The following is a 21,998-nucleotide window of genomic DNA, read 5'->3' as shown; positions in this document are numbered from 1 at the left end:
CAGCGTGCCATAGACGCGTTCGCTGACTAGGAAATTCCGGTTTCCCGCGAAGCGCCGGTGGCTACGGCAACGCATTTGGCCATCAGGCACCAATACGCACAAACAAAAGCCGAGCAGGCGAAGCAACAGGTGACATAACACGCACTTTGCCGGAGAGAATCCACGAGACCACTTCGCCAGACCTCGCTCTAGGCATCTCGGAGACGACGAGCGCGCCACCTGTCGGCGTCATGAAAATGTGCTTCACCGGCTTGCACGGCGCAGCCCGGCCGATGCTGACACCTCCCCCTCTAGCCACCATACCGGGATTCAGAGCCTGAATGTCCAACGAGACGGAATGTACAACGAGACTGAATGTCCAATGGGTCACGTGACCGGCGAGACTGAATGTCCAACGAGACGGAATGTCCAACCGAGACGGAATGTCCATCGAGACTGAATGTCCAACGAGACTAAATGTCCAACCGAGACGGAATGTACAACGAGACGGAATGTCCAACGAGACGGAATGTACAACCGAGACGGAATGTCCAGCGAGACTGAATGTCCAACGAGACGGAATGTCCAATTTAGAAGAGATAAACGTGTCCTCGTTTGAAATTTCTCAGACAACTGATTCATTGGGTTAAGATCGCCTAGCGGAAGATCGCATTTTTTTGTGTGTGTTTTGCAAATATTGACTGTCTGTGGAGTCGGGCGTCGTATTTTTGTTTCCGTATTCGCTTTACTGCATTTACCATAATTTCAAGTTTTGTTAGTTTTATTTCTATTTTGTATTTTTAGTTTTCATATGTATATTGAATATGTTACTTTAATGCTTTATTTTGGTTGTTTGCATACTTTGCTGTTCCTGTTTATCTTTTTCATAAATCGGACATCACAGCCCCTTAAAGGATTACGACAGAGGGCGCTCCCTCGTCCACTCTGTGCGGTATCTATCTGCGTTTAATCCCTGAGAGTGTTACCAGCGCCACTCGTAGCTAAGGCGGCGAGTGTGAAACACTATTTTTGCCAAAAAGCGTCACGAGGCAGGACGAATTCCTTGCTATGAAAGTGCGAAAGAAGAATAGTTCGAGAGACTCAGTTATTTGTTAGAAAACCAACAGCCAATTAAGCCAAATAAAACACTGGGGACATTATTTGTTGCTTTTTTTAACTGCGATGTAATAATTATAACCCATATGCAAAGGAATCCAAGTAGACGAAAAAACACTTTTTCCATCGGTGGGATCCGAACCGGCAACCTTATAATTACGGCGACGATTTGCGCTTGCTAACACTCCCAGGGATCAAGCTCACGTAAATACCCACCAAAGTGGACGAGGGAGCGCCCTCCGTCGTAGATAATTGTTAGAGCATCAGACGCGTAATGCGAAAGTTGTGGGTTCGAATCCCACCGAAAGAAAGTGTGCTTTTTCGTCCCATTTAAGTCCTTTCAATTTAGGTCATATTCATTACACTACAGTTAAAAAGATTAACAAATAACGTACCTATGCTTTCCTTGGCTTGATTGTTGGCTTTCTACGAGCCCTATAGAACAATTATTCTTTCCTCTTAAAGAATGCGGGTCGAAGAAGCTAGGGAGGAAATTTTCCTTTAAAATTAAATTCTTGGGTTTTACGCGCCAGAACCACGAAATGATTATGAAGCATGCTGAGTGTGGGATATCAGTTTTAGTTTTGACTACCTTGATGGAAACATGTCATGGCATTTCGGCTACAAGAGAACTGCAGGCCGGTCTAGGAAAGACCATGCCGTTAAAGAGGTTGTGTCACCAGATTTTGAGGCTATAAAAAGCCTGCTGTAGGCTTTCTCTGTAAGCAAGGACGCTCAGCACGAAGTATTGCACGCAGCAAACGTTTAGAATATATTTTAATTCACTTCCAAAGTCTGTATAAATGCTCATTCTCGCAATCGAGACCCATCGCTCGCGCGACTGACACCGACGTCACTGTGTAGGAAGCGTAACGAAAGTTTTAGTGACGTCACACCACATTAGAGTGACGTGCAATGAGCGGTGACCTACACCTCCGCAGCACCGGGCCAGTCAAGAGAGCATCAGGCCATCCGCTGCGAACTGCTCATTTTTTCTGAGCTTATTGCCGAAGTAGCCAATCTTGCTCGCGTTTTGCAAAGTGCTTCGCGTGAATCATTTTTGATTACAACATATAGCATACAGGTAATCGTTGGCGACAATAAAACCGTTTTTATGATGTTTAAAATCATTTGAGGACTTTTCAGAACCGGCTTGAACACGAGCTTTTCTATTACTCTTCCAATGATGTCGATATTAGTGCTGTGAAGCTCAAGTGAAAAAAAAAACTGGGTCGGGAACAGACTTGTACGCATTACAGTGAAAGAGCGTCAGCGTTTACAATTACCTTTTAAAAAAAAACTAACGGATTACCCAGAAAAAACTGAAAGCTAATCGATTACTCAACAAGGTGAGGTACCGGGCTATTTGGTTTTGCATAATTGTTAAACTGTGGTAAAGTTACAGGTACATATTTTTAGGGAGGACGCACATAACAAAAACATGAAAAGCGCAAACTTTGAACTCGATTTGTAGAAAATGCATCAAGTTATATGAACACGAGCAAACGGGTGCAAAAGGGAGCTCTTTAAATATTTTTTTTCTTATTTTTAAATACTTCTTTTTTGCGTCTTGTTTCCTATTTTATTCTCTCGTGTCTTTGCGCTTTCTCTCTCTCTCTCTTTCTTTCTTTCTCTCTCTCTCTCTCTCTCTCTCTCTATATATATATATATATATATATATATATATATATATATATATATATATATATATATATATATATATATATATATATATATATATATATATCCTTGCCGTGCGTAATACGCAGTCTCAGCGCCACGTCCTATCACGACGAAACGAATTTTCACGCACGTCGCAAATGTTAGGGCACATTCGGAAAATTTTCACAGCAAATATTGGGATGTGTGGAACGAAAACGGAAAAGTGAAATTTGTGATCGGGACGGAATGTCCAACGAGACGGAATGTCCAACCGAGACTGAATGTCCAACGAGACTTTATGTCCAACGAGACTGAATGTCCAACCGAGACGGAATGTCTAACGAGACTGTATGTCCAACGAGACTGAACGTCCAACCGAGACGGAATGTCCAACGAGACGAAATGTCCAACGAGACTGAATGTCCACTATTGGACATTCAGTCTCGTTGTACATTCCGTCTCGTTGGACATTCAGGCCGCAAGCGCCATACCGGTACACAGTCAGTCAAACCTTGTGCAGCCGAGTGCGCCTCCTCGTTGGGATTGAGCGAGGCACCCTCAATAGTTCCAACTTCCAAGGTGCGCAGGAAACCAGACCAATGAGTGATTTTTGAGGTCTTTGACTTTGTGAATGATCTGTAGGACCTGGGGAGCCACCATGCCCATCTGAAAGGCCTTGATAGCGGCCTTGGAGTCTGAATAAATTGTGTCATGCACACCGTCCGTCAACGCAAGAGCAATGGCAACCTGCTCTGCAACGCTGGGACTAGAAGTGCGGATGGTAGCGCAGTTGATCACTTTGCAATCAAAGTCGACGACCACTGAGGAGAAGGCTTCTTCTTGAGTGTACGAAGTATGAAAATAACTCATGAACGCAGCGCAGTGGTGTCGTGCGGGGACCCTGGGACGTACGTGCCCAAATCCCTTGGTCAGATAAATGGTCAGATAAACTGACCATTTCGTCGTGGTCTCTTCGTACCTATTTTTGGCTCTAGGTGCCTGATTCACATGACATTCACATAACCATTTAGCTTGTTAAAAAATATTGAGATAATAGAATAAAACCTCAGAGCACGGTGGCCTCAGGTTTGGACAAATGGTCTCTTGCACACATGCTGCACTCTTGCGTCGGTCAACGTCATTAATCTGCGCTGCTGTGTTTTGTTGCGTTGCAGTAGCACTACTAACGCATCATAAACTGCAATTTTCTCCTTCGGGAGTTTCGTGACCTAACGGCCTGCAAGTTTCGTCCAATGAACGGTTTCGTTTTTCCCCTCGCGATACGCGTGCGCTACTTGTGCATCAACCAACTAAGCAACATTGAAAACCGCGAAAGGGTGCACGCACGAGGCACGATTCTCGACATTTCAGGAGCCTTCACCGCGCACCTGGCTCTATCTAGAAGGTTCTGTTTGGAGTCTCTGCTTCTTCTATTTTTGCGCCGTAAACGTATTAACTGTGCGGCTCGAATGTACTAACTAGTATTTGTGTTGCCCCTATTAACGGTGTAAGTAGACTAGGGATGTTTAGGTGACTAGGGCGGTGGTGGTAAAATGTTGGGAGTGGATATTCGCCCGGCATCCGGCTGAATTGCGCGAGCGGAACTTGGCCGGCAGTGTCTCCTCATTGGCCGGCTGTAGTCACGTGGTTAATGCCGGCATCCTGTGGCAAAAAGCGCTTTGCCGGCACGGCTATTTGCCGAGTGTCATTTCGCGAGCGGCCGTCAAGCGAAGAGTGCCGGCATTTAGTGAGAGAACAATTATATGCCGGTAGTTCGACTTCCCCACGCCGTCGCCACATCTGAAAACGCACGCCGTGACGGCAACAGTTGTCCGGTTCTGGTTTGGCCGGCAGTTTGCTTTTGCGGCCGGCCGTCAAGCGACGAGCGCCGGCACTTAGCGCACGGGTATTTGCGAGTTTCATTTCGCGAGCGGCCGTCAAGCGAAGAGTGCCGGCATTTAGTGCGGGAACAATTACATGCCGGTAGTTTGACTTGCCAACGCCGTAGCCACGTCTGAAAACGCACGCCGTGACAGCAACAGAGTTGTCTGGTTGTGGTTTGACCGGCAGTTTGCTTTCGCGAGCGGCCGGCCGTCAAGCGACGAGCGAGTTTTACTTATCAACAGGCAGCTGTGACTACTACGACGGCACAAGTCGTCCGGCTGTGGTGTGACCGGCAGTTTGCTTTCGCGAGTGGCCGGCCGTCAAGCGACGAGCGCTTAGCGCGGAGACAATTATTTGCCGGTAGTTTTACTTATCCATGGTATAGCCTCCCCTGAAAACAGGCTGTGACTACTACGACGGCACAAGTCCTCCGGTTGTGGTTTGACCGGCAGTTTGCTTTCGCGAGCGGCCGGCCGTCAAGCGACTAGCGCGGAGACAATTATTTGCCGATACATGTCAAGATAGTGTGACGTAGTCCCGCCACGTCGGTGACAAACATGGTGAAATAAAGGGGAAAAAATCACCGACGATTACGATACCACCTAATATTCTGAGCGCAACTGTTTAGGTGTTATCAGTGCCCTCAGTGATAAAATTCTTGAAGAAGATGTGAAAACAAAGCCACATTTGCTGAACTGTGGTGTTTTGGATGAGTGCATGGACATCAACCTTGTAAGGCCCTTTTTCAGCAGTGATGCATGGCTCTCTATAACGAGCACAGTGAAGGTGAAACATATCAATGCACCAGTGGGAATGTGAACAGTGTCACGAAGAGCTTGAGAAGTTTGACTATTTTTTGTGATTGGTGTCTCTGCTGGTACCATATACCTTGCACATTGTTGAAGAGGCAGCCAAAAAAGAAACTGTGGCAATGTTCCAAGTGTGTGACTATTATATAGGTCAACATTGTGCATTGGCTTTCACGTCAACATTGTACAAACAACTTTGTTACTTGTTATTGATGGCTTGCATTGATGTCATTGAAAGCACCGTGTTGGAGCACCAGCATGTGGGGATGCGGCGTTTAGCGATGCCACATTAATGTTATCAAAACATCACATGAATGTACTTTTGTTATTTGCACACAGAGATGTTCCTGCCATGTTCTTTTCACAGACGAAACTTGTTTGTCATCGGAGCCACCATCGTGCAGTGCCAGTTCATTGAGAAGCTGCGTCTATGGCATCATGTGCAAGCCATTCTGAAATGACCTTTTGTGTACCATGCAACAACAAAAAAAGTGAGAAATGTCATGGAGACAATGAAGGGTTTGACTGGCACTGTAGCTGGTATCATACCCCTCCATCTGATTTGAGGTAGCCAAAGAAGAAACTGTTCAATGTTCCCACTGCGGGTGACTTTTGACAATATTTATGTGCATATCTTCCATGTTAAAATTGTTTGAAACTGAGACGTGCTACTTTTTTATATCACTTGACGTTACCCTTTGTGTAGAGTTTGACCTCTACTAATTGCCATTATCATACCCCTCCATCTGATTTGAGGTAGTCAAAGAAGAAACTGTGCAATGTTCCCACTGCAGGTGACTTTTGACAATATTTATGTGCATATCTTGACCTTTGACAATATTTATGTGCATATCTTCCATGTTAAAATTGTTTAAAACTGAGACGTGCTACTTTTTTATATCACCTGACGTTACCTGTTGTGTAGAGTTTGACCTCTACTAATTGCCATTATCATACCCCTCCATCTGATTTGAGGTAGTCAGAGAAGAAACTGCAATGTTCCCACTGCAGGTGACTTTTGACAATATTTATGTGCATATCTTCCATGTTAAAATTGTGTAAACTAAGACTTGTGTTGCCTTTTATAACGCCTGAAATTACTTTTTGTGTACCGCGCAACAAGAAAAAAAAAACGCAATGTGAGGAGTGTGTTGTTGACATTCAAAGACAAATTCAGGATAAGATGGAAGCTTGCAGAGATTTAAAAAATCATTGAAAAGGCATGTTGCTAGAGCCAACATTTCGACAGGTGGACTTGTTATCATCAAGGCTGCCCTGACAAAGCAGGCCCGTTTGTTGAAATGTTGGCTCCAGCGACATTCCCAGGCCAAGGACTTTTTCATCTCATAGAAACGCACAAGATGTTCAGTAGCGCCTTTGCTGATATCATACACAGCCCTTCCATATGTCATCAGAGGCAGCCAAAGAACAAAAATATGAAACTTTCGTGTGAGTATTGTGCATTTCAGAATTCTTCGTAACTTCTAAATGTATGACATTTATTTTGGCAACATAGAAATAAAAAATTGAAACACGACCCCCCCCCCCTTTTTTTTTTCACTCCAATGTGCACTATGAAAGGCAACGGTACACTTGCGAAGTTCGCAGGGCATTCTAAGTGGAGGATATACCGTCAGGTTCTAACTGAGTTAAACGAAGTAACAGCGCAAATGCCGGTCAAACCACAACCGGACGACTTGTGCCGTCGTAGTAGTCACAGCATGTTTTCAGGGGACGCTATACCATGGATAAGTAAAACTACCGGCGAATAATTGTCTCCGCGCTGAGTGCCGGCGCTCGTCGCTTGACGGCCTGCCGCTCGCGAAAGCAAACTGCATGCCGGTCAAACCACAACCGGACGACTTGTGCCGTCGTAGTAGTCACAGCTGCCTGTTTTCAGGGGAGGCTATACCATGGATAAGTAAAACTACCGGCAAATAATTGTCTCCGCGCTAAGTGCCGGCGCTCGTCGCTTGACGGCCGGCCGCTCGCGAAAGCAAACTGCCGGTCAAACCACAACCAGACAACTCTGTTGCCGTCACGGCGTGCGTTTTCAGACGTGGCGACGGCGTGGGTCTAAATGCTGGCACTCTTTGCTTGACGGCCGCTCGCGAAATGAAACTCGCAAATACCGGTGCGCTAAGTGCCAGCGCTCTTGACGGCCGGCCGCAAAAGCAAACTGCCGGCCAAACCAGAACCGGACAACTGTTGCCGTCACGGCGTGCGTTTTCGGATGTGGCGACGGCGTGGGTAAGTCAAACTACCGGCATATAATTGTTCTCTCACTAAATGCCGGCATCTTCGCTTGACGGCCACTCGCGAAATGACACTCGGCAAATACACCCGTGCCGGCAAAGCGCTTTTTGCCTCAGGATTCCGGCATTAACCACGTGACTACAGCCGGCCAATGAGGAGACACTGCCGGCCAAGTTCCGCTCGCGCAATTCAGCCGGATGCCGGGCGAATATCCACTCCCTAAAATGTTTTGATCGCCATTTCACGCGTCTGAGCAGCTACGGCGTTTTACTGCATTTTATGGATAGCTTCAGCATAACCACTTAACCGGCTGAAGTAAATCGATGCATGCTTCGGCTAAGGCGTTGAAGTGAACCGCGCGGAGGTGCTCATCGACGCGGGCGCGGCTAAGTGGCCTCATTGAAGCGGTACATGTCAAGTGCGTCTTTCATTTTTGCTGCTTCAGATTGTTCGTGCGACAGCATGGTGATCCTTACCAGCTTCCCGCCGCCCGACGAAGGCATCCGTCATCGTGAGGAGGCGACGGCCGCATTTATCCAAAGCAGGGACCTTGGCAAGGGAACGCTCTACATTGCCGAAAGGTGCGTGATACTGGTTATTTCACTTACTCCATTAAAGCCAAAAAGCGGTGACTGGTTAATAAGCAAAGGTTATAAGACCCGTGAAAGAGCTTAACCCGCGCGGCTCCTGTGCGGCGATTTGGGAGACTGCCTTCGCTGGAAGGAGAACATGTGCCCATGCAAATCGATAGTCGGATATGTTCAGTACATAAAAACAGCTTTTGTTCGGTCCTACCAGTCGTGCTGTTGACTCAATTCTGCAAGCCTTTGGGACTTTTGTTGCTCCTCTAGTGTGACAGTTATGAGAAATAACACTATAACCCCTTCATTGCGTGTATTGGCTTTTCAACATTCCCTAGTGTTTAGTTACCATGAAGTATCACATACATGTTTGTGTGCATGCGTACTTCAATTTCAATATCTCATGTGTATGGTTACGCATGAATGGTCTTGCGGTGCCTTACAATGTGGACCTCTAGTTTATTCTGCTTCTAACTCTGCACCTCGTTCACCATGCAATATTCGAGCTTTTACCAATAGATACTCCCCGTACCACAAACTGCTGTTTCATTAAATGTGTGACCCTTAAAAGTACCCACTGGGGTGCATTGTGGAGCACTGTATTAGTAGGAAAATTGGCTAAAGACAACAAAAGAAAAAAATGTCAGTGGGACACAAGTTGTAGATTCTAAAATTTCCCTCAGAATGTCATATTCACTTTATGTTGCTTGTACCCTTGAGTGATATTGAGCCCCGCCACGGTGGTCTAGTGGTTATGGCGCTCGACTGCTGACCCAAAGGTCGTGGGATCGAATCCTGGCCGCGGCGGCTGCATTTTCGATGGAGGCGAAAGTGTTTGAGGCCCATGTACTTAGATTTAGGTGCACGTTAAAGAACCCCAGGTGGTCGAAATTCCCGAAGCCCTCCACCACGGCATCTCTCATAATCATATCGTGGTTTTCGGATGTTAAACCCCAGATATTATTATTATTATTACTCTTGAGTGATATTGAAACTTCCAGGCTGCAATTTATGTACACAGCAGTTCTCCCTCATTAACCAAAAGTATGTGTAGGCTGCCTGCGAGATTGTTTTCAAGGATGCCATTAGAATGGGGAATACACTTACGTGTAAGTTTGTTCCCTTTCTTTTTCTTTTCACATTAATAGTCGTTAGGGTGAATAGCATAGGTTGTGGCAGATGTGGTACACCTGATTACTGCATTGTGCTCCAGAGGAGCCAAACAAGCTTGGCTTCAAGCACAATGGGAATCAAACACTCTTTTATTCAACTGAATCTAGGCAACTCACTGACAGGCAAACAGGGCATGTCTGTGGTACCTGTTGAAGCTGTTTTTAAAGTTGACATGCAAACCAGTCCATACTGGAATACTTGAATTCGCTCAAAGACAAATGTAGCTATTGTCCACATGTCCAGATTGTTGGTTAGTTGCTGCCCTTTCCTGCGCTCTTCCATGTTATGGCACCATCTAATGAATGCCTTCTATCAATGACTGTCACAGTTTTTGTCACAACTCTGCGTGATTCAGGCACTACCACACAAAGGCATAGGCACTACAAATGGATAGCAAGCACTCATGTGCATTTCAAACCAAACTGTCACATTGTTCATTGGATGATGAGGCCTCGCCTGTCTGTGCCATTGAGCAAAATAAAACTGGCAGTTGGCTCTCTCTTTCTCAGTGTTTGCCATGTTCACCTAAACATGGTAGTGTTTCATCAAGATAAATGAATCATTGCACCTGGCAGAAAACAACTTCGTCACTGCGAGTGATAAATCTGTCACCCAGTACTACTTAAACGGACGCTATGGAACTCTGCACCGTTCAGTTTGTCTGCAATCCTTCGCTGTACCATCTCTAGCTATGTGAAGCTTTGGAACCAACCATTTAAATGTCCTCATTTGAACTTTTACGGCTTTAGAGTGAGCCCAGCCTCATTCATTCTAAGCAAAGCTTGCATTTCACTGTCTCTCATCGTGTGGTCTGATTAATGCAGCCGTGTTTCCTGGGTCGGCCAGGACAGCTCTGGCTTTTCCCTGGAGTACCCTTCGGTGGCACTGCACGCTTTGTCGCGGGACCTTCGGGCCTTCCCTGAGGAGTGCCTCTATCTGATGATTGATGGTGATCTAGGTGAAGGTGAGGAAGGTGGGTGTACTGCAGAACCATCCTGTAGGAGTTTTTTCATACAGCCTTGGAATGTGTTAAGGATGGCAATCATTATGCAAATGCTGATTTAAAAATTTATGTTCAAAAATACTTACACATTGGTATAAAGGTGGCACTTCTTTTGTGTTACAGTCATGTCCTTTTTGTTCCTTTTAAAAAAGGCACACCGTTGCTGTGGCTTATTCCTACAGCTGTCGTCTAAATGTGCTTTGATACATACTGTAGCGGAAGTTAGACGTTAAGCTGTAAGAAAGGCATGTCTTAATGTCTAAGAATTATTATTATTATTATTATTATTATTATTATTATTATTATTATTATTATTATTATTATTATTATTTATAAAAATAGCATACTGTTATTTTTCTTTTACTCTGATTTTATTGATTATGTGCAATATACCACTTTATACAATTCCATCATAGCATATACTTGTTTGCTTAGAGGTATTAAATTTTTAATGTCACTTTGTTGTAAGTAAATTGCGCTGCAATTTTCTGACATCTTGAATCACCACTCACTCTCTCTACTACCCGTAGAGTCCAGCGAGAATGGGCAGGATGATGAGCAGCCTGCTTCAGAGATCCGCTTTGTGCCAGATGACAAGTCACATCGTGAGTAGATACACTTGTTCAAGTCACGCTTTAAGCAAGCACGTTTCAAAATGTAAATCCTGCATTGTCTTATTTCTCGTATGCATTTTCGTGCTTGTAGCATAAGTTTTAGTTCTGAAATTTTCTATCTGTGTTCCACTTACCGTGAAATTCTAACAAAGCGCCCCCACCCGAGTGAGCGCCTCTGCCAATTTCACCGCTAATTTCATTTTCAGCACGTTAAAGAACCCCAGGTGGTCGAAATTTCCGGAGCCCTCCACTACGGCGTCTCTCATAATCATATCGTGGTTTTGGGACGTTAAACCCCAGATATTATTATTATAATTTCACATTTTCATGCCGTTCCGGTCAAGCACCCCTCCCCCCCTCCCGTTTCTTACCTGGATCATGCATCGTGTCCATGCAACACTGGTGTGCTTAAAGGGGTACTGACACCTTTTTTCGAAGGCGAGTTTACTCTGCCATACAAATCTCCTGTATGCAGGGACGGCTCTGACAAGTGTGAAGCTCAGCAAACGCTGATAAGATATATTAATTTGATATTAAAGTCAATTTTTCCATGGCGCACCCACTGACATCGACACTAGCTTCAGGCTACAGTACACAGTCAGGCTACAGTACAAATTCTGGTGACTTCACGCAGCAGTCTGACTAGTTGTGATGACGTTAGGTCCCAAAACTTCCAAGATGGCCGCTTGTGTGTCAACAAAACTTCCAAAATGGCCCCTTGTGCGTCACCGACGGAGCCACGGTGCGGAGTGGCTGTGGAAACGTCGCTATATATTGTGCGAGCATGTGACGAGAAGCTCATACCGTATTGTGACGTCAGGGTACAGTAGGAACCGAAACTAGCTTTTAAAAACATTCTGTAATTACTTTTTTAGGGCGCACTCGCGTTTAACACTACCTTTTCTAGGCTCTTGAGGGCTTGACCTTTCATTTGACGCAAAAAAACAACTGAAAATATTCATGTCAGTACCCCTTTAAATGCCATCCAGTCCTGCTTAGCAGCCCAATATATAAGCGCTTGCGCGTGAAATTATATCATTGTTTATCTTTTCTTTCCCCACATAATGATCCCGCACCTCGAACTTCGCACAAGACACCCATGATGATTTTCAGGGTGCCGTGAGCGAAAGCATGTCCTTCGCAGTCTATATTCTGCAGTGGTACCTACTACGACTTAGGTGGCAAAAGTAAGGCTTCCAAGATCGGTGTTTGTTGCTTACTGTAAAATCCCGAGCAAGCCCCCCCCCCCTTATGGTGAAAGATAATTGGACAAGATTTGGAGGGGGGGGGGGGGCTTGCTTGGTCGCGGACCGAAATTCAAGATGGCGGCGGAAGCGCCACTAAGTAGTGCTTCTAATTAAATACTTTATTGAATGTGCATGCATTTGCTGTTTGTACTGAATCTGAGGGAATCCTCCTGTGAAATTTCATGTGTTATGACAAGGGGGGAAATAAGTTCTTCAAATGTTCCGACAATTTGTGACAACTCGGAATGCAACCTCGAGGCACCATACTGTAAAAGTACTAAGAAATCATGCACATATCTAAAGACTCTTGGAACTTGTGTTCCTGGGAACCGCTGCTGCAGGATTCTGTAGCAGAGAACAGGTTGCAGGGGGGGGGGGGGGGCTTGCTCGGTCATTGGCGCATATTTGAAATCTCCCAAAAAGGGGAAGGGGGCGCTTGCTCGGGATTTTACGGGAGTGCCATTGCATTAGCTCATCATTGGATGTGCTTGCATGCCATGCTTCTCACGGTCTGTTTGTGTTGCCATTGTGTTTCTTGTGTTTGTGAGCTGTCGTAACGTGCCCTGCCATCAACGAGAGCGAGAAGACTTCTGAGGAAGTTCACATGCGCTCCTTCTTTTCCGGTGGGAAAAAATTTGCCACCGCCGTCTTAAATTTTGGTGCCGTTCCGGGAAAGCGCCCACCCTCCATTTTGCCTGTAGTTTCGACTTGCTGATGGGGTGAGCTCAGAATTTTGCGGTATAACACTTCTAGCTACATGTGAAAAGAAAGGCTGGCATTGGTGTGTGACCGTGTCCATTACATCAACTGCTTTAAATTACAAATGGTATTTGCTGTTGGTATGTACAGATTACCGTATTTTCCGGTGTATAAGTCGCACCTTTGTATAAGACGCACCCCCTACTTTTTACGACTTTCGAAAGAAAAAATGATATATAAGACGCACCTTTGTATAAGACGCATCTATTTTTAACTCAGTCGACATGATAAAACACAATGACCCACGCAGAGTACATTGATTGCGAAATGCGTAGTCACGCACGGCACTGAATATCTGTAAGCAGCAGTTTTATTAAGGCGCAGAAAACCACTATTTATTCTACTGGATTTGAAGCCACATCCTCCGGCGCACTGTCAAAAGTTCTTCCGCCTCGGTTGGCAGCATCGCTGGGTTGCCGTCGTCAGCTTCTGAGTAACTTTTACGCAGCATTGTAAGCACCTTGAAGCACATCGTTGGCACTGCCTGTACTATGGTGGCTACCATACCTTTAGGGCATTACCAGACTTGGCGAGAACACATAAACAACGAACGCGCCGCACGGTTATCACACGATCGTCGGATACCACCTACACACGCATATAAAACGTTAATGGCGACCGGAAGCCGGAAGCTGCGACTACTGCTAGACTGCAGCGACGTCTCACACGGAAACTGATGATGATGATAATGAAGTGGTACTTTCGCTTTTGTAACTGATATTGTGAGCGCTACAACGTTACAATGGACCGTTGTGGTGCTCTTTTTTATTTATTGCCTCAGTTCTGTGGGTTTAATTCTTCGTTTAAGAACAAACAATTCAAACAGTACAATGGGGCACGCGACAGTGGTGGCTTTTATTGCGGCCGTAATCTCCGTGGTCGCCGCGCTGCTTGAACAGCAAGTAGTTGTCATCTAAGATCGCAGCCGCTTCATTGTTACAACAAAATTAGATATATTTTTACGAATGCTCTCGAGCTCTGTTTATCGTACTCATAAATTAAATATAAACAAATTGGTCTCGCAGAATCACGTGACTTTTTGCGTATATAAGACGCACCGTTGTATAAGACGCACCAGCGAAAATCTAGGAAAAAAGGTGCGTCTTATACACCGGAAAATACGGTACTGTTTTATTATTATGAAAAATAAAATGGGAAGTAACGTCGGGAGATTGGTTTGAACGATGTTAATTTACTGTTTACTACCCCTTCTTATCCTGCTATCACCTAAATACAACCAAAAGAATTCTTAGGTGCTACTTTCATAATAGTTTGACAAGGAAAATGAAGTAACATGTGCAGAATCTTTTTCTTTCTTTACCTGGGTTCATTTCCAGCACTTTTTGTGGAAGGTGATAAGTGGCACTGTATCCTAGCAAGACTACATAAATTTTCCACACTCTGGTCGTATGCAGTGACGGAATTGCTGCTCCAATTGTTCCAAACTGCTCAGAATGAGAAATGCTGCTACATGCTGCTCCAAACTGTGATTTTTGTTTGTAACTGCTCCGAACCTGCTCCGAAATGAAACTGAGAAAATGAAGACCAAGGAATTTTTAACCATGTGATTTAACAAGAATTGGCATATCAAACATATAGCTCATTTAGCTGTTTTTCTTTTTTAACTTGTCATGCAGGCGATTTTGGTGAAGTGTGAAAATGACCGAGATTGCTTCGATCTCATACTGATTATCGACTGCTGTTTTGGCAACAGTTATAGTATATGTGACTGTAGTTACTTCTATAATGTGGTGCTCAGCTTTACCGCTTTATTATTTCCGCCACAAGTACTGGTGTTTTATATATATAACTCATTTCACGGCACATTCGATGACCAATAATGTTTTTAATTGTTCGTTGCAATTTACGTTGTCTGTTAAATAGCTTTCATAATATATATTAATATTTATGAGATGCTTCATCGATGCTGTGAACTGCAGGAGCTGTATGGCATATTTTACCATCTGTGCCTAAGACACCAATAGCTGCTCTAAACTATCATTTTTTCTGCTCCAAAAACACTCATGGCTGCTCTAAAGCAGTATTTTTTCAGCTCCAAAATGTGCTCCGAAAAGTCATTTCCATCACTGCGTATGTCAAAATTGGAACCATTGCACATTTACAGCATGCCCAGACTTTAAAATAAATTTGCATAAATATTGTCACGTGGTCGTGACGTCGATGAAGACAGCAGCCAGCGTGTCCAAGATGAAACTGTTTATTTGGCCGAACTTGTGGCCGAGAAACGGAAAGTTAATTCACAGCAATACACACGGTATGCACTGATAGCGGCGAACATAGCGTCGACCGTCGATGAACTGACAAGTGGTGAAGCGCGTCGGCATTTATACATGTGCCGTCGAATATTCCAGCGTTATCGCTGGTTGTCGCGCAAACTCTAGAATAAGTTCGAGTGTTCGCGTCTTGCGCGAAATCTTAACAAAACGATCTACAATAATCCCGAAGCTTCTCGAACAATGAGGCGCGGTTTGCGCTGAGCATTGCTGACAGTCTTTGTGGGCGAAAACCGAATACAGCAAAAGTGATCATAGGAAACGCACGTGGCAATATGAATTCATACTATGGAAATATGACTTTCCCCCATGTTGACACTCTGTCACTATGTAATTTCTGCTCTTTCTTTGGTCATCATAGCTGTTGCCTGAAGTAAGTAAGTAGAGTGAACATTTTGTGTTCTGGCCTCGCATGTGTTAACAGGCATTATTTGACTGTGTCCGTCATTCACTACAGTGGAAGCGATGTACAAGGCAATGTCGGAGTGCCAAGCCCTGCACCCAGATCCTGCTGACGTTGGCGATTCAGATGGTGAGTCTTCTGGCGTTGCGAGTTGCAGTAGACTGAGCGAGCAGCCATCTTATGCTGACACATCCTTTCTCGTTCTTGTGCAGACGATGGCGTTTATGAGGACGCTGACGAGGAGGACGAAGGGGCGGAATATGATGTTCGAGCAGCCGAACAGCAGCGTGGCTGCCACCAACTTGAGGCAGATGCTGGTGCTGCCATTTGATCCTACTGTGCAACTTTTCCCTGTTTATTTATGTTCTCTATGCAAATGTGCATGTTGTCTGTGATCACTATTGTGGCAAAAACAGAAACCACTTCTGGATGTCTGCTGACTTTAATGTTATCACCAGAGAGGCAATGAAGTGACACACCTTATTGCCACCACCGAGACAGGTCATGTACAAGGCATGTGCTGCAGCCTGGCTCCTCTATTATACATCCTTTCTCTGTACATGCTGCGCCATCTAGTGGCACTTTCACTATGTACACACTGGGCATGTGTCCAAGTACAGTAGAATCTCAATGATGCTGCTGCGGTTGATCACAATTTCGCGATGATACAAATTTTAGAAACGTCCCAGACAGATTACGTTATGTAGAATATGCCGTGATTTGGGATCGTGCGAACAGTTTTCTGAATTCTTCGCGGCTGATACAAATGCGCGAACCATCGGCGCAAGCAAGCGAGCCAGCACGGCTGGCCCTCCTCTCCACCCCTGCCTCTTTTCAACCTCCAGTCTCTTCCAACCCAGCGATAGCGAGAAGGAAGCGGAGAAGGAAAGGAGCCAAGCGCCCATTCCTCCTGGCAAACACTGTCTGTTTGCTTTTCGTGTGACTGTCGTCGTTAAACTGTACGAGGTGTTGGCTGTGCGTGCCTGCATGTGTCCCCCTTTCCATTGTTGCTTCAATGAGCTCACTGGTGGGCTGGCATGCTAGACACAAGTGGAGCACGAAACCACCAGGCAGCATAGGACATCCGGGACGGTATCGCGACTTTTGCGGCCACAAAACGTGTCAGATTTGGAAATGCTAACAAAGCGGCACTCTAATGAGGCACCCACATGTGCTTTGACAGCCCAGCTGGGCACGAGGACCTTTTTTGTGCGGCCTATCAGAAAACTATTATCATCATGAACAGGTATGTGCCACAGAAATTTGGCAAATCCCACTACTCACTCTGGTTTACCAAGAGAGAGAGAGAGAAAGCTATAGAAGGAAAGAGGGAAAATAGAAATAATAGGAATAAAGACATAAAAAGATAGATAAAGAGAAACACAAAGAGAGAAGCAACGAGAGAAATGGAAAGATCAAGAAAGAAATAAAGAGAAAGATAAAATAATTCACGCATATCCGTGAGGTGAATGATGATGAGTGGGTGAAGCACCGGGGATCATTCGGGTAACCGTGAATCCCCTGTACATTGCCCACTCGAGCATGCAAATGCGTGACAAACACGTGTGTACAGTATATACAATGTTGTTCTATTGATGTCATAAGGCGTATATGGTGTTTGTATATAGGTGTATATGGTGGTGGACTTTGTTTCCCCTTCATTAGGACCGTCTTGTGATCGGTGAAATGAATAGCCAGGGGTTCTTGAATGGGATGTTCTCTGAAGTTAGCGAAGACGAGGTCTATGCACGTCCCCCTGGTTAGATATTTATGGTCATATGAAATGCATCTGAGAGCATAACGCGCCCCTAGCGGTATCCATTCAAACCAGAGCATGCACCGGGAGCGAGCGCTGCTACCGCAGCGCCCCTAGCGATCTCTATTCAAACCAGAGCACGTGCCGGGAGCGAGTGCTGCTGCCGCAGCACCCCTAGCGGTCTCCATTCAAACCAGAGCACGCGCCGGGAGCAAACGCTGCTACCGCAGCGCCCCTAGCGGACTCCGTGTAAACCAGAGCTATGCTAGACGCGGGGGGTACAAGGCTCGACCCTAAGGTGCTTCGCCCCTAAAAGCAGAGATGTAGAAAGGGTCGTCTTATGAGACGATCGGACGCTCGGTTTTGGAGTTTGGACATCCGTGTTGTGACTAACCTACCTAAAGCCTAACAACAACCTAGAAGCAACCAGACCAGACTTCAGAATTGTCCAGGTTTACTGTTTCAAGCCTTGCGCGACTTCGTGCAAGCTTCGCCAATTTTGTTTTCATCATCGTTTCTGCACCTATAACAAAATCAACTTTATTTGTTGCTTTGTCCTTGTTGCTGTTGTAATTTTTATTGGTTTCACAGGTAACGGTGACTGGGAGGCTGGAGACGAGCCCATGGAGACGGGGCAATTTGAAGACGCAGAGCCAGACCATTGAAATTCGCTTCATTCAGTAAGCAATGGATTGCATTACTCTCACCGTGTCAATCAGTCACTTTTCCAGCAGGATTTGCTGGCGGTTTTGTTCAGATGGTTTCACCATGAAACAGTGCTGGTCTCAAGCATGAGGGACCAGCAAACTTTGAAAACAGTGCACATCTTTTTCCTGCAGTGTTTGGCAATCTGATTATCCTTTAACAAATTCAGCATAGGGTGAAGAATGTCTGGAAAGTGAGGATTAGCAGTTGCTGTGTTGTGACAGCTCTAAAGAAAAAAATAGTGTCAAGTAAACACTTCTTAAAAAGAACAATCATTCATTAAGCACATGTTTTTGTGGATTTCATATGAAGTAGAATTCACCTGGGAGGTAAAGAAGAAGAAGACATTCTGCCTACTATTAAAGCAAAATATAATGAAACATGTGCAGCCTATTATTGAAATACCTAATAATGTAGTGAAAATGTGTACCTTTTGCTTAACCCCTTGAGGGTTTTCGCCGTACATGTACGGCAAAAGCTTCCTGGTACCAAAGGGTTTTCGTTGTACATGTACGGCATAGCGTTTATTTTTAAAATGCGCGCCTTTTTCGATCATTTCTCTTGCTTGGCCTGTGCTGCCACACTTCTGGAATACGTGGAATTTTTTTCATACGCCGATGTCTCTCCATTGTATTTCTTTTTGCTTCCCAAAACGGCCGCCGGCTATCGCTTGCCAATCCGAGCGCGTTCGCGGTGCAGCTAGTTTAAAGTGCGCGCCTTTTTCGATCATTTCTCTTGCTTTGCATGTGCTGCCACGCTTCGGGAATACGTGGAATTTTTTTAATGCGCCGATGCACCTCCGTGCGCCGATTTCTCTCCGTCTTTTTCTTCTTGCTTTCCAAAGCGGCGCGGCGGCTTCCAGTTGCCCATCAGGATGCGCACACGCGGTCCGGCAGGTTTCGGTTTCGTCCTTCGGGTGGTTTTCGCTTCTTGCGCCCACAAAGCTGATGGCTGTATGGTTCCTAATCTCTCAAAGGGTGACCACTTGTTACTCTCTCGTTTATTGCTCCCCGGGGCGCGATTACATTTGTTTCCGTGCGGCGCTAAATTACACAAACGACGCTGCCGTGATTGTGTTTCCTGTTTTGGGGTCTCGGAAAAACTAACTACGTCTTGTTGGCGATAAGACGAAGGACTACTGTAGCTTTTTCACTCATTTTGCTTTACGGACGGGCGCACAATTATAGTTTTCTTCCGTGCGCTCACTGACGCTGTTCGCTTACGCTATGGAAGCGCGCGCCGGTTGCTCTGCTGCCGGTGAGTCGAGCAGCGATTCTTCCGATGCGGACTATTCCCCAAGTGCCGAATCATAATCTGATTCATTGGATTTCAATTTGTCAGATGAGGATTTTTTGACGAGTTCAGACTCCGATGACGATCAAGGAGCGACATCTGAAAAGCGTGCGCGCCGAGCCATGCTTCAAAGACTATCACACGCTGAAAAGTTTTTAGTGTTAGAGCACGAACATTTTTAGCCAGAAAAGTACTCTGGTGCACTTACTTTTGTATGTCTGTGAGCTATGTTTAATACAATGCATAATTTTTATTTATAAAAAACTGTTCAAGGTTTTTTAGGATTCTGCTTGATTTTACTACGAATAAACCATGTGTATGTAACAACAGAAATGATTTTTTTGTCACCTTACGGTCACGAAAAAAATTTTTAGACAGTTTTTTTTTTAAATAGAATCGTCTGAAGAAGTTATTTCAGCAATAAAAAAATTACACATTTTTGGACTGGATTTCACGAAAAAATTCGACCCTCTAAGGGTTAAAATGACACATCTCCAGGTGTGTCTCGTGTTATCTATCTCAGTGGCTTCTTGTGTACGTGTGTGTTTTTGCTTTCATTGCTGCATTGCTAAATTTTTACATGGCTCGAGAATGGTGATGCAATGGTCTTTGTAAGATCACTGTACCAATAGTTTACAGAAAGTGCAGGAGACCTAATAGTGGGGTATTTTAGCAGTGCCGTTAATACCGTACCATCTATGCTACAGCATTACCGTTCTGTGTTGGTATACTGAAATCCAAAACGATTTTAGCTACGCGAGTTGCTATATGCTCACGGTAATGTGATGAGATGGTGAGATTGGTTAGTGAAGGTCTTGTAGATTAATATAGTTAATGCAGACCATGACTGTATGGTATTGCCACACTTACCTGCTGAAACCAACACTGCTAAAACACCATAGTATTTGCATTTGGTTCTAGTTGTGCTGCCATGGGTTTGAAGAGGCTGTGAATTCTCACGTGTGCGGCGATGCATATGCATTGTGTTTTCTATAGTAGAGTTTGCAGTGAGGTAGAATACAGCATTAGGCCACACTGTGATGTGTTTGAGGGAGCTGTGCAAGGTTCTTCAATATTCAGTCAACTGAGAGATGAAACGGGCTGTGGTTACGAGTAGCTTGGAGCAGACTGCGTTCTAGGAGCTGAGTCTTCTGTATGCTGCAGTAATTGGTATCACATGTGAAATGTTGCATGCGCTGATGAACTACAGCCAAAATTATAATGCACAGAGTTGCACAGTACTAATGACAGTCACAGAGCATGACATATTTCCAACGCTGAACATTGCAACGAACAGGCTAATGGGACACTTCATTCAATGAAACTTCAGGTGTGGGGCTTCCGCAGTGACCTCTGCTCATCCTTATTTCCATTTCTCTCATATAGATAGGCCTTGAGCCACGCTTCTAAATATATTACACTCTGCTGGTATATGTACTTGAGAAACTTTTGACTAAAGTAGTGTGTTTCATTTTTGGTTTCAGCCTTGCTGGACGCTTCTGCTACAAAAGGCACTGATATAAGGAGAATGCATCTTGTCATTTGCATGAAGAAACGGCAGAGCGGTCTATTTCACCAACTGTTGTTGCACTAGTTGGTAAAACTAGTGAACAATGGGGAGGATACTGCAAAGTTAGCAACTGCCATTTGACATCACAACGAGCGGCACCTTGCGTTTGCTTGCCTGAAGCCGTCGCCTTGTCTGCATGGAAGCTGAATAGACATTGCCAGCTGCCTTGTTTAAGTTAAGACGCTGTGGCGATCGCACGGGATAAGCAGAAATACATTATGCATATGGAGGGCACTTTCACTAATGAACCTGACATCACATGATGCATTGTATTTATCGCCTCCAACCCTACACTTTTGCTCAGCCAAAGAGGAAAGCGTGTAGACATGTTTTGCATGTATGTGCTATGTGCCCTTTATGTTTGTCATCCTTTTCCTGCTTAAGGAGGGGGATCAGCACACCAAATAAACTTTGTTACTCATTCTGAATTTTGTCTTGTCAGTTTCATTTGTATCACTGCATTGTGTATGGGTTATGATGTCAATAAACAATCGGATACTTTGTCCTCATTAATGCATTAGTGTATACACTCTAAGAAAAACTAAACTAGAGTATTTGGGTATAGTGTTGAGCATTTCTGCCACGCAACTAAAATTGTCATTTATCTCTCGTACTTTCCTTGCATTATCACCGCGGTCCTGGCACTTCCCATTAGAGCACTGCACGGGCCCGGGCCGACCCGAAAGCCCGGACCCGGCCGTCCGAAGCGTTTTCCGGCGGGCCCGGGCTCGGCTCAGGCTTCAAAGTGTGGACCCGGGCTTGAGGCTGCAGGCCGAGCCGGACTCGGACCCGCTCATTAAAAGGCATAAGTCGGGCCTTCGAGCACACGCGAATGTTATGCATTCCATGGTCTAAGGTATACTGTGCCAAGCTGAAGTGACACGTGCAAAGAGC

General features: G+C 45.0%; 1 protein-coding gene across 2 annotated transcripts; it reads left to right on the top strand.

The window, feature by feature from the left end:
- Positions 1 to 4,003: 4,003 nt before the first annotated feature.
- On the top strand, positions 4,004 to 21,532 carry LOC119387918 (methylosome subunit pICln). Of its 2 annotated transcripts, none has more exons than XM_037655493.2 (8): positions 4,004 to 4,162; positions 8,152 to 8,287; positions 10,285 to 10,424; positions 10,994 to 11,068; positions 15,835 to 15,909; positions 15,993 to 16,097; positions 18,128 to 18,216; positions 21,019 to 21,532. In XM_037655493.2, exons 2-7 carry the CDS (start codon positions 8,169 to 8,171, stop codon positions 18,199 to 18,201), a joined length of 588 nt encoding a protein of 195 aa, XP_037511421.1. In that variant the 5' UTR covers positions 4,004 to 4,162; positions 8,152 to 8,168; the 3' UTR covers positions 18,202 to 18,216; positions 21,019 to 21,532. The 2 variants fall into 2 exon arrangements, with proteins under 2 accessions (XP_037511421.1, XP_037511418.1); XM_037655490.2 differs by having other exon boundaries at positions 4,005 to 4,162; positions 10,285 to 10,433.
- The last annotated feature ends 466 nt before the right edge of the window (positions 21,533 to 21,998 follow it).

The sequence above is a fragment of the Rhipicephalus sanguineus genome, chromosome 3, assembly GCF_013339695.2.
Source record: "Rhipicephalus sanguineus isolate Rsan-2018 chromosome 3, BIME_Rsan_1.4, whole genome shotgun sequence".
In the NCBI taxonomy this organism is placed as follows: Eukaryota; Metazoa; Arthropoda; class Arachnida; order Ixodida; family Ixodidae; genus Rhipicephalus; species Rhipicephalus sanguineus.
Note: the sequence above shows the minus strand (reverse complement) of the source record. Positions and strands in the feature narration are given on the sequence as shown.

Coding starts and splice junctions, on each gene's coding strand:
- LOC119387918 (XM_037655490.2), top strand. CDS start 8,169: ATGGTGATCCTTACCAGCTTCCCGCCGCCCGACGAAGGCATCCGTCAT. Junction 8,288..10,284: donor ACGCTCTACATTGCCGAAAG/GTGCGTGATACT, acceptor TGATTAATGCAG/CCGTGTTTCCTGGGTCGGCC. Junction 10,434..10,993: donor TCTAGGTGAAGGTGAGGAAG/GTGGGTGTACTG, acceptor TACTACCCGTAG/AGTCCAGCGAGAATGGGCAG.